A 16678-nucleotide genomic window follows, 5' to 3' on the forward strand; every position below is an offset into this window, starting at 1 on the left:
TACAACTTGTTAACTCTACCCACAAGGATTCTGCATCTTCTGATTCTATTTCACCTCTTTCTAAAGGTTTGATTTGGGTTTTTTTTTAACCAGCAGAGCCACCCCACCCCCTCCACACCCACCTCCCAGCAGTATCCAAAGGGGTACACTTGTTGCTGAGGTGAATGGCCACAAGGGAACCCTGCACTGACTGCTTCCTCCCCTTACTTCCCCTGGTGGTCACCCATCTACTGTCTAAAGCCTGCACTCTGGCTGTGACCACCTCAGTAAAAGACTCATCTATGAAACCTTCAGCTTCTTGAATGATCCAGAGTACATTCAGCTCCAGCTCCTTTTCCTTGATCTTGTCAGTCAGGAGCTGGAGTTGGGCACACTTCCTGCAAATGTAGTCACGAGGGAGACTGTTAGGTACCTCAAAATACCAAACCTCATGGGAGGAACATTCCACTGCCTGGACTACCACCCTGCCTACACTATAATTTCTCAAGCCCGAGTTCTAGTCTCGCCCAAGCCTGTTGAGCCGAAGCCTGACCACTCTAACACTGGAACGCTCCAACAATGATCTTGCATTTACCTGTACTGCATCCTTTTGGTAGCTTTTACTTTATTCTACATTGCTATTGCTTTACAGTACCTTGTTCTACCTCAGTGCACTGTGTAATATGACCTGTATTAACAAACAACATGCAAGCCCAGCTTTTCACTGTATCTTGTATACCTGACAATAATAAACCAATATCCATATTATTTTGCAACACACAGTCTGTTGGAGAAACTCAGCAAATCAGGAGCATCTGTGGAGGGAAATGGATTTTTGACATTTTGGGTGGAGATTTTTCATCTGTGCTGAATATGATGTCTAGTTGAATAAAATTACTGCTGCTTGTCTGTGAGTCATTTCACTCCATTCTCTGCATTTCCACATGACTGGCTAACAGCCTTGTAAAACCACGATTGTATCTGCCTTCACCATTTCCTTTGGTAGCCTGTTCCAAGCACCCGCCATTCTTAGAAAACTAGCCCTGCGCATCTCCTTTAACCTTTCCCTCTCATCTCAAAGCTTCACCCTCTAATTCCTGACAAGTAATTGTAATAAGGATAACTGGTATTAAGATATCAAAATATTAAAAACAATCTAGCAGTCCTGATGAAAGGGCCTCGGCCTGTTCATTCCCCTCTGTAGATGCTGCCTGATGCGCTGAGTTCCTCCCAGCAGTTTGCGTGTGTTCGAGATTTCCAGCATCTGCAGAATCCTGTGTTCACAGTTTAATTTGGCATTGTGTTCAGCACAGACTGGGTGGGCTGAAGGGCCTGATTCTGTGCTGTATTACAAGGGGTGATTGATAAGTTTGTGGCCTAAGGTAGAAGGGGTCAGTTTTAGAAAACTAGCACATTTATTTTTCAACATAGTCCCTTCCCATATGTACACACTTAGTCCAGAGGTTGTGGAGCATACAGATCCCTTCTTTGTAGAAGTGGGCCACAGCAGGGGTGATTGATAAGTTTGTGGCCTAAGGTAGAAGGAGCCGAGTTATACATGCACATGGAGTTCAACTCTTTGAGTGATTATGCTGAAAGTTTGAAGTCAATAACATTTTCTTCTACCTTAGGCCACAAACTTATCAATCACCCCTGCTGTGGACCACTTCTGGAGGTCCAAGACGCTGACTTCAACAAAGACGGGATCCGTACGCTACACGACAGCTGGACTAAGTGTGTAAATGTAGGAGGGGACTATGTTGAAAAATAAATGTGCTAGGTTTTCTAAAATTGACTCCTGCAGGTTAACGGAGGGAAGGAGCACCTTACACCTCCTTTGGTAGAGACACAGCTCCACTCCGCCACCCACTATTCTATTTAGGTCTTTAAATATTCGATAGGTTTCAGGGACATGCCCCTCATACTTCTAAACTCCAGCAAGGGCAGGCCCAGAGCTAACAAATAATCTTCATCTATTCATCACTCTGAACTCCATTATCTACAGGCATGGAGACAACAAATGCTCACACTCTCCAACTCTTCAACAGTAAGGTTGACTTAACCAACCATTTCATCGGCCCCACATTGCCATCAGTTCCCCACAGGTTTTTTACCCAGTAGGGGGGCAGTTTGCAGCTGTTGATTAAACTATCCGTACCCGGGCAAACCCATCTGGCAATAAGAAGAAAGTGTGAAATGGCACACACAGCAACAAAGGTCAAGATCGAAACTGGGTCACAGTGACCAATCGAAGCGTTTCAAAACCCTGGCGGTAATTTTTAGGGTCAAATCCTACGAATTCAAATTCCACGAACTCAAGAGATTCTGAAATCGTTGGAGATCCAGAATAACGCATACAAAATGCAGCAGGCCAGGCAGCATCTCAGGAAGGGAATACGCAGGCTGAGACCCTTCTTCAGGACTGGAAAGGAAGGGGACAGAAGCCAGACTAAGAAAGTGGGAGGAGGGGAAAGAGGACAAACGGGCAGGTGATTGGTGTTGTCCAAGATTCCTTGAGCAGGTTTCTCTATCAGATCCCCGTCCCATAATCCAAATCATCTACTTTCTCCATTTAGTTAGAGATTCAGCACGATTCTGGCCCAACAAGCCTGTGCTGCCCATTTACACCTGTGTGACCAATGTCTTTGGACTGTGGGAGGAAACTGAGCACCTGGGGGAAACCCACGCGGTCACAGGAGAACATGCAAACTCCGGTGGGGATTGAACGCGGGTTGCAGGCGCTGCAGTAGGGTTACACTAACCACTACGCCGTGCCACCCCCTCATGTACACCACAGTACCACCGGGGTAACCCTGTTACCCTGATTTCACTTCTGGCTGCTGCCCCTCTCTGGCAGAGGCTCAGACTTCACTCCTGACATGCCCCGTCTTGCCAGCCTCACCTGCTTCGTAGGTCAGAGCCGTGCCCTTGGCCATGGACTTCTTGTAGCACAGGTAGATGGCAGGTCCCCACTGCAGGCAAAAGCAAACAGTCCATGAGAGCGGGAGGGAGGGGGAAAGGGGAGAGGCAGGGAGGGTGTGGGTAAGAGGAGAGGGGATTGGGTGAGAGGGTGATGGGGTGAGAAGGCGCAGGAGAGTGCGATGAGAAGGGGGGGAGGAGAAGGCGGGGTGAGGAGGGGCCAGGGGGAGTAGTAGGTGGGGATGAAACCCCTCCTAGCCCCACCTCACCAGATTATCCCATTGAAATCTACCTTGTGCATCCTTCCGACCAGCCCCTTTCCACACTGACCCACAGCCAGCCTGATCTGTGATCGCATCCTGGCAGCCTCGACCCTCCTCCATTCCTCTCTGCCTCTCTCTCCTCAGTTCCCCCCCACTCCCTTCCTCCTCACCCATTCCTCAATCCCTCCCCCGTTCCCCGTGATTTCTATTTGTAGCCCCCCGTCCTCACCATGCCGGCGTTGAGGTTTCTGTCCACCTTGCAGTAGGTGTGTGGGGGCACCTCCCCCTTGCTGGGCATGATGATGCAGACGTCAGTGACGGCCAGGCCGCTGTGGGACTGGCAGTCGGAGGCCCGCCGGTAAGTGAGGAAGGCCCGGGGTTGCAGGCTGGCCCCTCCGCCGCTGATGTACGCTGGCCGGCTGTACGGGGTGGTTTCGATGGTCCGACACCCCGGTTTCAGTCTCTCCTTACCCTCGCACAGCACCCTGCACTTAAACAGGCAGAGGGTCAGTCAGGGCAATATCCACCCCCACACCCCCTCCCACAACGCGGGGCAGAGTTTAATTCCACCATCCTCTGTAAGAAGTCTGAATGTCCTCCCTGTGAGCATTTTCCTCCCCACACTCTGGTTTCCTCCCACAGTCCAAAGACAAAGTTGCCCTGTGATTAGGCCACGGGTAAATCAGGGGCTTTGCTGGGTGGTGCGCTTCGAAGGGCCGATTCCTGGCTGCATCTAAATTTAAAAATCACTTCTCCCCCCTAAGCCACTGTCCTCTGGAGGCTGAGGAAATACGGAAAGTCCCCTTTCACCCCTGTCAACCACAGACAGTATCCTGTCTGGATGCATAACAGCTTGTTATCTCAACTGCTCTGCCCATGACTGCAGAGAGTTGCGGACACGGCTCAGCACATCGTGGAAACCAGCCTCTCCTCTGTGGAATCTGCCTACACTTCTCTCTGCCTCAGTAAGTATCAAAGACCCCATCCTGGATATTCCCATCGAACTGAAGACACAAAACCCCAAAAGCACGTACTCCAGGCTCAAGCGCAATAAAGGGAGCTCCCAATCTCGCTGTGACCAATATGCTGGAGGAACTCAGCAGGTCAGGCAGCACCTATGAAAAAGAATACAGTTGACGTTTTAAGCCGAGACCCTTCATCGAGTCGGAAGCAGGATCTCGGCTGTAACATCAACAGTACTCTTTTCCGTAGATGCTGCCTGGCCTGCTGAGTTCCTTCAGCATTTTGTGTCTGTTGCTTGGATTTCCAACATCTGCAGATCTTCTCTTGTTTGTATTTGGATTACTACACTGCAAAGTCTCTTTAGGGATGCCTACCCTGAAGAATTTTAAATCTTCCCTTGGACAGTAGTTTAGTGGAACCCTCTCTCTCTGCTTCCCCTTTACGGTGTGCTGCCAGAGGGTCTCGGCCCAAAACCTCGACTCAATTATTTTCCATAGATGCTGCCTGGCCTGCTGAGCTCCTCCAGCATTTTGTGTGTGTTGTTCAGATTTCCAGCATCTGCAGATTTGTCGAGCACCTCCGCTCCGTCCGTCACAATAGACAGGACCTCCCGGTTGCCACCCACTTCAACTCTGCCTCTCATTCCCATCTAGTTATGTCCATACATGGCCTCCTCTACTGCCATGATGAGACCAAACTCATGCTGGAGGAGCAACACCTCATCTACCAACTGAGTAGCCTCCAGCCTGGTGGTATGAACATTGAATTCTCCAATTTCCAGTAATTCTCTCCCCCTCCCCCTATCCCAGGTCACTCTCTGCCTCTCTCCCCTTTCAACTTTCTGCTCCTTTACCTCTACAGATCTTTCATGCTTATCCCCTCCCCCCTTTATCCTTCCTCTGACTGGTTCTCCACCTGGCGCCTCTAGCCCTTCCCCCTCCCCTATCTCCATTACTGGGCTTCGGTCCTCTCTTCCCACCCATTCCTGATGAAGCGTCTCGGCCCGAAACGTTGGCTACTCTTTTCTCATGGATGCTGCCTGACCTGCTGAGTTCTTCCAGCATTGTGTACATATTCTTTGATCCACAGCATTTGCAGTTGCATTTTTGTGCAGATTTCCTCATTTCTGCATTCTATTTTCCTCTTTACTCCCTTGATGTACTTAATGCTTTCTTTTTCCCATTCACAGATACAATGCGGCCCCCAATTGCACCCATGAGACCAATTAACCCACTAACCAGTACATCATTGGAGTGTGGGAGGAAACCGGAGCACCCGGAGACACCCACGCGGTCACAGGGAGAGCGTACAAACTCTGTACATGCAGCAGCTGGGGTGGGGGAGGGGGAGGGGAGAGAGAAAGAGAAACTTCAGCAGCAAAGGTCGGACCATTCAGCCCATCTCACTGCCCCTTCCCCACACCGCACACCCAGATGCAGTCAAGACTGACCCGAGGTCGATGAGCGGTGCCTTGCCTCGCCCCCGCTTGTAGCACAGGTACATGTGCGAGGGGGTGAGGAGGCCCGAGCTGAGGTCGGCGGGCTGGCCGCTGGGCGTGGTCTCGATGCAGGTGAAGCCCTCGGGCACCTCCTCTCCCAACGATCGGATGATAATGGCCACGTCGGAGATGGGTTCCAGCGGGCGGGCCAGCCGGTGGCTGCCCTCCTCCAGCGGCTTTGAGCCCTCCGTCAGCCCTGCAACCACGAAGTAGTCGGCCAGCTGAGGGGCACTCTCCTCCGCCATTGCTACTCATGCAACATCTGGATGGACAAAACAAGAAGTGGTCAACGTCTGGGACAGGCAGAGCGATGGGGGGTGGGGGGGGGTCTATGACTGGTACAAGCAGATCGAGGTGGGGATCAATGTCTGGGACAGGCAGATCGATGGGGGGGTCTATGTCTGGGACAGGCAGAGCGATGGGGGGGGGTCAATGTCTGGGACAGGCAGATTGATTGGGGGGGGTCTATGTCTGGGACAGGCAGATCGGGGGGGTCAATGTCTAGGACAAGCAGATCAATGGGGGCGATCTATTCTAGGACAAGCAGATCGATGGTGGGGGGTCTATGTCTGGGACAGGCAGATCGAGGTGGGGGGGTCTATGTCTAGGACAGGCAGATCGGGGAGAGTCTATGTCTGGGACAAGTAGATCGAGGGGGGGGTCAATGTCTAGGACAGGCAGAGCAATGGGGGGTCTATGTCTGGGACAAGTAGATCAAGGGGGGGGTCAATGTCTAGGACAGGCAGAGCAATGGGGGGTCTATGCCTGGGACAAGCAGATCGATGGGGGTGGGGTTCTATGTCTGGGACAGGCAGATCGATGGGAGGGGGTTCTATGTCTGGGACAGGCTGAGCAATGGGGGGGGTTCTATGTCTGGGACAAGCAGATCGATGGGGGGGGTTCTATGTCTAGGACAGGCAGAGCAATGGGGGGTCTATGCCTGGGACAAGCAGATCGATGGGGGGGGTTCTATGTCTGGGACAGGCAGATCGATGGGAGGGGGGTTCTATATCTGGGACAGGCAGATCGATGGGGGGGGGTTCTATGTCTGGGACAGGCTGAGCAATGGGGGGGGTTCTATGTCTCGGACAAGCAGATCGATGGGGGGGGGGTTCTATGTCTAGGACAGGCAGAGCAATGGGGGGTCTATGCCTGGGACAAACAGATCGATGGGGGGGGTTCTATGTCTGGGACAGGCAGAGCAATGGGGGGTCTATGCCTGGGACAAGCAGATCGATGGGGGGGGGTTCTATGTCTAGGACAGGCAGAGCAATGGGGGGTCTATGCCTGGGACAAGCAGATCGATGGGAGGGGGTTCTATGTCTAGGACAGGCAGAGCAATGGGGGGTCTATGCCTGGGACAAGCAGATCGATGGGGGGGGGTTCTATGTCTGGGACAGGCAGATCGATGGGGGGGGGGGTTCTATGTCTGGGACAGGCTGAGCAATGGGGGGGGTTCTATGTCTGGGACAAGCAGATCGATGGGGGGGGGTTCTATGTCTAGGACAGGCAGAGCAATGGGGGGTCTATGCCTGGGACAAGCAGATCGATGGGGGGGGGTTCTATGTCTGGGACAGGCTGAGCAATGGGGGGGTTCTATGTCTGGGACAGGCAGATCGATGGGAGGGGTCAATGTCTGGGACAGGCAGATCGATGGGGGGGTCAATGTCTGGGACAGGCAGATCGATGGGGGGGTCAATGTCTGGGACAGGCAGATCGAGGTGGGGGTCAATGTTTGGGACAGGCAGATCGATGGGGGGGTCAATGTTTGGGACAGGCAGATCGATGGGGGGGTCTATGTTTAGGACAGGCAGAGCAATGGGGTGTCTATGTCTAGGACAGGCAGATCGATGGGGGGTCTATGTCTAGGACAGGCAGAGCAATGGGGGGTCTATGTCTAGGACAGGCAGATCGATGGGGGGTCTATGTCTAGGACAGGCAGAGCAATGGGGGGTTCTATTCTGTGACAGGCAGATCGAGGGGGCTTCAACATCTGGAATGGACCAAGTGGCGGGGATCATAATTTTTAAATAGCATCCGCTGTGTGTGCTTGCTTTGTTCTCTATTCAGGCCAATGACACGGACTCAAAAAGCAGCACAGGCAGTAAGTACAGTTTGCCTCTGACAGCTGGCAAGATATAAATGGCAAGGCAATTCAGAAGTGTTTTAACGAATAAATGCTTCTCAGGCTTCCAGCCTGGTACGGCTGTGAATCATAGCCGACATTTCGATGACGAGCTCTGCCATATTCATCTTGATCCAGATGAAGCACCCGATCCTTTTTCAGAACTGGTTTTCTCACTGCGGTTTCAAGCATTGGGGCTTGGAGATGCCAGAAACAGCCAGGAGTGAAAATGAAACAATTGAACTACAGTACATTTGAAGGTATCGCCAGTCAGATTGAACGGTATAATGAAATGAAGATTATCCATTATCTGCCACTTGTCAGACTCGGGCTGACAAGTGGCAAGTAACATTCGAGCCACGAAAATGCCAGGCAATGACCATCTCCAACCACAACCATCCAGAAGGACGAGAACACCACCACTTGGAAATCCCCTCCAAGTCTCTCCCCATCCTGACTTGGAAACAGATCACCGTTCCTTCACTGTCACTGGGTCAAAGTCATGGAATCCCCTCCGTAACAGCACTGTGGGTGTACCCACACCTCAGGGACTGCCGCGGTTCAGGAAGGCAGCTCATCACCACCTTCTCAAGGGCAACTAGGGATGGGCAATAAACACTGGCTTAGCTGGCGATGCCCACATTCCCATAAATGAATAAATAACAAAAAACAAACTAGGAATCTCTGCTCTGTTCGTTCACTTACAGTCAAACTAAAGAAGACAGCAGAGTACACTGGACAAATTCCTCCATCAATAACTATTAGAAACTAATACACAGTTTCATTGCAGCATTTGTAGAGACCTAATTTGCTCTGTATTTCATTTTTTACTCAGTTAAATGGTTGTTTATCCTTCTTGTATATTTTAGCTATTTCCATGAAACTTTAGCTCATTGGGGCAGACAAAATGTACTGGTCCCAAGGTGTCCAAAGAAACTAGAACCCATCATATGTGCTTCTCAAAATTTTTAGGTATTATACTGTACTTGCACAAATAAATTTCACTACATATGTCTGTGATAATAAACCTCACTCTGATTCTCAGGGTAAAGCAGTTTCTCCTCATCTCCGTCATAAATCTACTCCCTCAAATCCTGAGGCTATGTCCCCTAATTTGAGTCTCATTGACAGTAAGTCGGTGTAGATGGAAAATGCACAGAAATCATTCATGTTAACAACTCGTGCCCACAGTGTGATTGTTATGAGTGATGGACAATGGGGTGCAGAGTTAACCATTCCCCCCCCTCCTGAGAACTACGAACTATTGCTGTTGTTATGCTGCTCATGACAGAGAGATGAAGCCCAGGCAAGAACATCTGCTACAGATAAGAGGGGGAGAGAGACTGTTGATTTACTGTATTTTGACTCTTCCTGGATTATTTACCTTCCACTACAAGGACTATACTTTGCTCGTAACAGTCCTCAGGCGATAGCAGGAGTGGCCTGATTTGATGGACACAGTCATTCAGAGTTGATGGATAGCTGAGACCCCGTGAGTGGGGATAAAAGACAGGTCTGGAGAGACACCCTTGAGACACACCAGTGGATACTGAGTGTTGGGAACCCACAGAAAGGTGGGGGCTTCGGAGACCGAACCAGGAGACCGGTCAGTAAAGCTCACAGTGTTACAGCAGGGCCGGTGGGGACTTCTGTGTGTGTGTGTCCACTCATGCCAGAGTGATGAGTCCACCACAGAAGAATGGTCTAGCTGAAGAAAAGAGGGGTCACAACTGAATGGCCACAACGACACGACGGATTAAGAAAGCCACAAAAGGTTTGCCTGTCGCAGCTGTTGCTATTACATCGCGCTCGCTCTCTCTCTCTCCAACAATTTCAATACAACAACCATAACTACTTCAGCATTTATGAACTGAACTCTAAACTTTCCTATGACAATTCATTTACCCCTAGACATCGATAGAGTTTGTTTATTATTGCTTATTATTATTCCTCAACTTTTAGGTTTATTACTGCTAACTTGTTTTATATGTATATTTGCATTTTTGATATTGTATTGAGAGTTCACTAATAAACACCTTTAGTTTGGTACCACCAGACTCCAACGGATTCTTCTTTCTCTGCTGGTCTAACACCCAGTTACGGGGTACGTAACAGTAATAAACTGCATTACAAAGGGTAACTGAGAAGAATGAAATGGCTCCCACTTCCCTCTCATTCTGAGCCAGGAAGGGGTTGGATCTGGGTGGGGAGAGGGTGGCCCCAGGAAGCCCAAAGTTACAGCAGCGGATACGCGTTGCCGGGATACAGGGTCAGTGCCACGAAAATAGGAACAAAGCGGGTAAAGGGCAGCTCACTTCTGCATTTTGAGAAGCCAGGGAGTCTCACAGAGGAAGTCAGGCCTGTTGCTTACAGAGGAGGGGGAGGGGGAGGAAGACAGGGGAGAATGAGGACACACCCTGCCTGCCCTGTCAGTCCTAGAACAAAATGACTCCACCAGTACCGTACTCCAGTGTTATGAAGTGAAAGATCTGTTCCCACCATGACAGTACCAGTTTTATATGATGAGTCCAGTCCCCGCTGGTATTGTACATGTGTTATACAGCGACAGACCCGTCCCCACCAGTACAGTACCCCAGTGTTACACAGTGACAGACCCGTCCCCACCAGTACCGTACCCCAGTGTTATACAGCGACAGACCCGTCCCCACCGGTACCGTACCCCAGTGTTACACAGTAACAGACCCGTCCCCACCAGTACCGTACCCCAGTGTTACACAGTGACAGACCCATCCCCACCGGTACTGTACCCCAGTGTTATACAGCGACAGACCCGTCCCCACCGGTACCGTACCCCAGTGTTATACAGCGACAGACCCATCCCCACCGGTACCGTACCCCAGTGTTATACAGTGACAGACCCGTCCCCACCGGTACTGTACCCCAGTGTTATACAGCGACAGACCCGTCCCCACCAGTACTGTACCCCAGTGTTACACAGTGACAGACTCGTCCCCACTGGTACTGTACCCCAGTGTTATACAGCGACAGACCCGTCCCCACCGGTACTGTACCCCAGTGTTACACAGTGACAGACCCGTCCCCACCAGTACCATACCCCGGTGTTATACAGCGACAGACCCGTCCCCACCGGTACCGTACCCCGGTGTTATACAGCGACAGACCCGTCCCCACCGGTACCGTACCCCAGTGTTATACAGTGACAGACCCATCCCCACCGGTACCGTACCCCGGTGTTACACAGTGACAGACCCGTCCCCACCAGTACCGTACCCCGGTGTTATACAGCGACAGACCCGTCCCCACCGGTACTGTACCCCGGTGATATACAGTGACAGACCCGTCCTCACCAGTACCGTACCCCGGTGTTACACAGTGACAGACCCATCCCCACCGGTACCGTACCCTGGTGTTATACAGTGACAGACCCATCTCCACTGGTACCGTACCCCAGTGTTATACAGTCACAGACCCGTCCCCACTAGTACCGTACCTCGGTGTTATACAGTCACAGACTTGTCCCCACCGGTCCCATACTCCGGGGTTACACAATGACAGACCCGTCCCCACCGGTACCGTACCCCGGTGATATACAGTGACAGACCCATCTCCACCGGTACCGTACCCCGGTGATATAAGGTGACAGACCCGTCCCCAGCAGTACCGTACCCCGGTGTTACACAGTGACAGACCCATCCCCACCGGTACCGTACCCTGGTGTTATACAGTGACAGACCCATCTCCACCGGTACCGTACCCCAGTGTTATACAGTCACAGACCCGTCCCCACTAGTACCGTACCTCGGTGTTATACAGTCACAGACCCGTCCCCACCGGTCCCATACCCCGGGGTTACACAATGACAGACCCGTCCCCACCGGTACCGTACCCCGGTGATATACAGTGACAGACCCATCTCCACCGGTACCGTACCCCGGTGATATAAGGTGACAGACCCGTCCCCAGCAGTACCGTACCCCGGTGTTACACAGTGACAGACCCATCCCAACCGGTACCGTACCCCAGTGTTATACAGTCACAGACCCATCTCCACCGGTACCGTACCCCAGTGACATACAATGACAGACCTGTCCCCACCAGTGCCGTACCCCGGTGTTATACAGTGACAGACCCGTCCCCACCGGTACTGTACCCCGGTGATATAAGGTGACAGACCCGTCCCCAGCAGTACCGTACCCCGGTGTTACACAGTGACAGACCCATCCCAACCGGTACCGTACCCCAGTGTTATACAGTCACAGACCCATCTCCACCGGTACCGTACCCCAGTGACATACAATGACAGACCTGTCCCCACCAGTGCCGTACCCCGGTGTTATACAGTGACAGACCCGTCCCCACCGGTACTGTACCCCGGTGATATACAGTGACAGACCCGTCCCCACCAGTACCATACCCCAGTGTTACAGTGACAGACCCATCTCCACCGGTACCGTACCCCAGTGTTACACAGTGACAGACCCATCCCCACCGGTACTGTACTCCGGTGTTATACAGTGACAGACCCGACCCCCCCAGTACAGTACCCCAGTGTTACACAGTGACAGACCCATCTCCACCGGTACTGTACCCCAGTGTTACACAGTGACAGACCCATCTCCACCGGTACCGTACCCCGGTGTTATACAGTGACAGACCCGTCCCCACCGGTACCGTACCCCGGTGTTACACAGTCACAGACCCGTCCCCACTGGTACCGTACCCCGGTGTTACACAGTGACAGACCCGTCCCCACCGGTACCGTACCCCGGTGTTACACAGTGACAGACCCGTCCCCACCGGCACTGTACCCCGGTGTTACACAGTGACAGACCCGTCCCCACCGGTACTGTACCCCGGTGTTACACAGTGACAGACCCGTCCCCACCGGTACTGTACCCCTGTGTTATACAGTGACAGACCTGTCCCCACCGGTACAGTACCCCAGTGTTGTACAGTGACAGACCCGTCCCCACCGGTACCGTACCCCGGTGTTACACAGTGACAGACCCGACCCCACCGGTACTGTACCCCCGTGTTATACAGTGACAGACCTGTATCCTAGATTAGTTGAACTGATGACTGAGTGATTAAATCTGTCTCACTCTGGGGATAGTCAGGACTCGTCCCACAGCCCAGGGGGAGAGACTGACTGACGTAGACCAGGATGATGCTAGTTTCAGCTATAGCAGCGGAGGCATTGTCAGATTAAGCTGCATGTTCAGAGCTGCCCTGGGAGTGGGTGATGTGGAACTGCGAAGCAACACCAGCTGTGAGCCCGTGCCTGAGCCTCGCGCCTCCGGAGGAGGGCCACAGACAGTCTGTCCATTGTGTTCCCTGACAGCTCACTCTCCCTGCCCTACAGCCCACTCCGCAGTAACAGAACCCAGACACACGTGTACACGCACACATTTCAACAGCACCTGCATCTGAGACGTCACACGCTCCAACAGTGCTGCTCCTCTTCAAAGCCCGAAATTCTGGAGTCCTCTGTGAGGAGTCTGGACATTCACCCCCCCCCCTGTTAAAATGCATTCTTTTTAACTCCTTGGTGCTCTGGTTTCCTCCCACGGTCCAAAGATGTACCAGGTATGTTACCTGGTCATTGTAAACTGTCCCGTGATTAGGCTAGGGTTAAATCGGATTTGTCGTCGTTTACTGGGTTGGGCCAGGAAGGCTTACTCTGTGTTTTATTGCTAATTAAATAAACAATAGGTCATTCAGTGGAGCCCTCTACACTGTTCCAACATGGCTGGTTTATTATCCCTCTCAACCCCATTCTCCTGCCTTCTCCCTGTAGCCTTTGTCACCCTGACAAATCAAGTACTATTAACCGCTGCTTTAAATATCCGAAAGGACTTGACCTCCATGGCGGCCTGAGGCAATGAATTCCATAGATTCACCAGCCCCTGGCTAAAGAAATTCCTCCTCATTTCCATTCTCATGGGATGTCCTTGCATCCTGAAGCTGTGCCCTCTGGTCCTCGACTCTCCCAGGATTGGAAACATCCTCCTCACATCCGCTCTATCTAGGCCAAGGTAGGTTTCAATGAGATTTCCCCTCATTCTTCTGAACTCCAGAGGGTTCAGTCTCAGAACCCTCACAGATTAACCCTTTCATTCCTGCGATCATTCTCCTGAACCTCCTCCGATGCCAGAGGATGCTTACTGAGATATGAGACCCAGAACTGCTCACAGTGCCCCAAATGTGGTTCAACCAATGCCTTGCGCCTCGAAGTAGCACAACACTTTACAGTACTAGCGTTCAGTTCCCAGCGCTGCCTGCAGGGAGTTGGTACGTTCTTCCCGAGATAGCGTGGATTTCCTCCCACAGTCCAGAGACATTTTGGTTAGTAGGTTAACTGCTCATTGACACTTGTCCCATGATTAGGCTAGGGTTAAATTGGGGGATTCCTGGGCAGCACGGCTCAAAGGGCCTGTTCTGTGCTGCATCTCAATAATAAATAGATAGATAGATAGATAGATCAGTGAAGTCCTAGACTTGGTCACATCGGCACCCCTTCACGTTGTACCCCGTTCTCTCAAGGCACAAGCCACATCAACAGCCCTCCCTAAGTGTTTAAGTACGGTCTGTCTCTGAGGTGGGGGGGCACTGGAGAGAGGAGAGACCCACTGCTAGGTGAGAAAGGTATCTCAGGAGTTGACGGGGGTAAGAGAAGGAAATACCTGTTCTTTGAAACAGAAGGGATCGCAGGGAAAAGGAGAGATCTGTTTCCCACTAGGATGCAGCAGTTACAGAATTCACTCCCTCAGCGGGAGTACCCCCAGGAGACGAGCGCAAAGGGTTCTTACACGGATAGGGGACATCTACTCCAATCTCAGATGAGGACACAGCGATGGCCACATCTAACAGTACTCACCCTGTCCCATAACCTCAGCAGCCGTCAAACTCTCGGATAGGAGACTGAACAGTCAGCTTCCCCTCTCGCTGACAACAGCCACGGACGTGTCCTGACACATCAGGCTGCGACTTCTCGTCAAGCCACTATCGGTTCTGGTTTCCCTCCTCCCTTCCCCCAACCCCTCTGCACAGCACCGAATTCCAAACCAAACTCAAAATCACGGCAGGAAATTGAGCAACTGACCCCCTCCCCTCACCCCTCCCTTGCTACTGACCCGTCACGAGATGCGGCGATCTGTCTGAACACGTTAAGGGATTTTGCTTTGAACCCGAATTGTGTCCCTTACTCAGCCGAACCGGAACAGACAGCAAGTGACCGTGCCCGAGGGTGAGGACTGGAAATAAGAGTGGCCGGGCTGTTCTGCTGTATAGAACATCACGCCTAACCGCCTCAAGCCCTGTACGTAACCTTATGACTCCGAGTCAGTGAATAATTCTCTGACGCACATGCAGGTGCGAGGGAATCCCCTTGGTGATGGGAAGCTGCTTCGATTTTGTGGCAAAGGGGGTTGGGGGAGTTGGCACAGAGAAGGGGGGTAGACAGGAAGAAGAGAGGAAGTGACGGGTTGGGTTTGGGGGAGGGGTGAGGATTATAAATTGAAAGATCCGCCTCCCTCTCCCAGAGAGACACCCTGGAGAGTGGCAACACCCAAGAGGAGTTGCAAGATGTTCCACAGTGAGCACCCTTGGGAGAACCAGCACCTTGGGGTGTTGAGGGACCAGGTTCATCAATTGCATTGCAGCACCAGGGGAAAAGGGAAGAGAAGCATTCCGGGGGAGGCAGCACCCTCAAGTGGGAACCTGGGGAGAGGAGGTGGCACCCTGGGCTTGGAACCAGGGGAGAGGGGACGGTGCCCTGGGATTTGAGGGGGGGTGGCACCTTGGAGGTGGGACCTCGGAGAGAGGGGCGGTGCCTTGGCATTTGTCCCCAGGGAGCGAGGCGGGGTCTTTGGGTGGGATCCGGGGAAAGGGGCGGTGCCTTGGGTGGGACCCCAGGGAGAGGAGGCGGCGCCCTGGGGTGGGACCATGGGGGAGGCGGTCCCGCTGCTCTGAGGCAATGCGCCTGAGCTAAGGCCGGCCGGTCCTCGCAAGCCCGGCGACCGGAGCCTGGGCCTGCAGTTCTTCCCGGGCTGAGGGCAGTGGCTCGCTGCTCACCTCCACCTCCAGCTCCAGCTCTAACTCCGACTCCATGCCGCTGCTCGGCTCCCTCCCAGTCTCTAAGGCCGTGGTGTTTTGGGGGGCTCCGCTTCCGGGGAAGAGGGTTCGCAGCTCCACCTCTGCACGGGAGGTATCACTGCAACCCCCTCGCCCGGGAGGAGGGTCGCAGCTCCACCTCTGCACGGGAGGTATCACTGCAACCCCCTCGCCCGGGAGGAGGGTCGCAGCTCCACCTCTGCACGGGAGGTATCACTGCAACCCCCTCGCCCGGGAGGAGGGTCGCAGCTCCACCTCTGCACGGGAGGTATCACTGCAACCCCCTCGCCCGGGAGGAGGGTCGCAGCTCCACCTCTGCACGGGAGGTATCATGCAACTACCCACGCTAGAGAGGAAAGCCGCAGTTGCACTTTTACTTTTGCACGGGAGCTATCACTGCACCCTCACCGCCCCCCCCCAAGCCGGAGAGGAGGGTCGCAGCGCCTCTATCAAATAGGAGGAATCACTGCATCTCTCCGTCGGAGGGAAAGGGGTCGCAGCGCTGCTGGAGTATCATCACACTCCTGGGAATGAACGTCGCATCGCCTCTAGTGAATGGGAGGTATCACTACACCCACACCGGCTGGGAGAAACTCGGTGGCAGCGCCGCCAGAGGCTCGAAGACCTATTACATCGCCAGCAGCGCGGAACAGCATCCAAACTGACCGTTCGAGGCGATTCGCCGCACGTAGGGTCCCCGACCTGGAACATCATACGCTTCTTTTTCCACAGACTGATTTGCTGCGCGTTTCCAGAATTTTCCGTTTCAAGAAGCCTGTACCACGACCGGCTCAGGAGCTGGTCGGCAGTGCCGCCAGCGGCTGGGAGGACTCAGTA

The 16678-nt window shown here is 53.0% G+C and overlaps 1 protein-coding gene across 1 annotated transcript in view; it reads right to left on the minus strand.

Annotated features, from left to right (window-relative positions):
* The window catches only part of LOC132399582 (DENN domain-containing protein 4B-like), a 148484-nt gene extending 132523 nt beyond the window's left edge, over positions 1–15961 (minus strand). Inside the window, 4 exon segments of the mRNA XM_059980094.1 lie at positions 2882–2951; positions 3391–3646; positions 5575–5884; positions 15803–15961. Coding sequence (XP_059836077.1) covers positions 2882–2951; positions 3391–3646; positions 5575–5867 — 619 coding nt within the window. The 5' untranslated portion in view covers positions 5868–5884; positions 15803–15961.
* Between the last annotated feature and the right edge of the window lie 717 nt (positions 15962–16678).

The sequence above is a fragment of the Hypanus sabinus genome, chromosome 9 (assembly GCF_030144855.1).
Source record: "Hypanus sabinus isolate sHypSab1 chromosome 9, sHypSab1.hap1, whole genome shotgun sequence".
Classification (NCBI taxonomy): domain Eukaryota; kingdom Metazoa; phylum Chordata; class Chondrichthyes; order Myliobatiformes; family Dasyatidae; genus Hypanus; species Hypanus sabinus.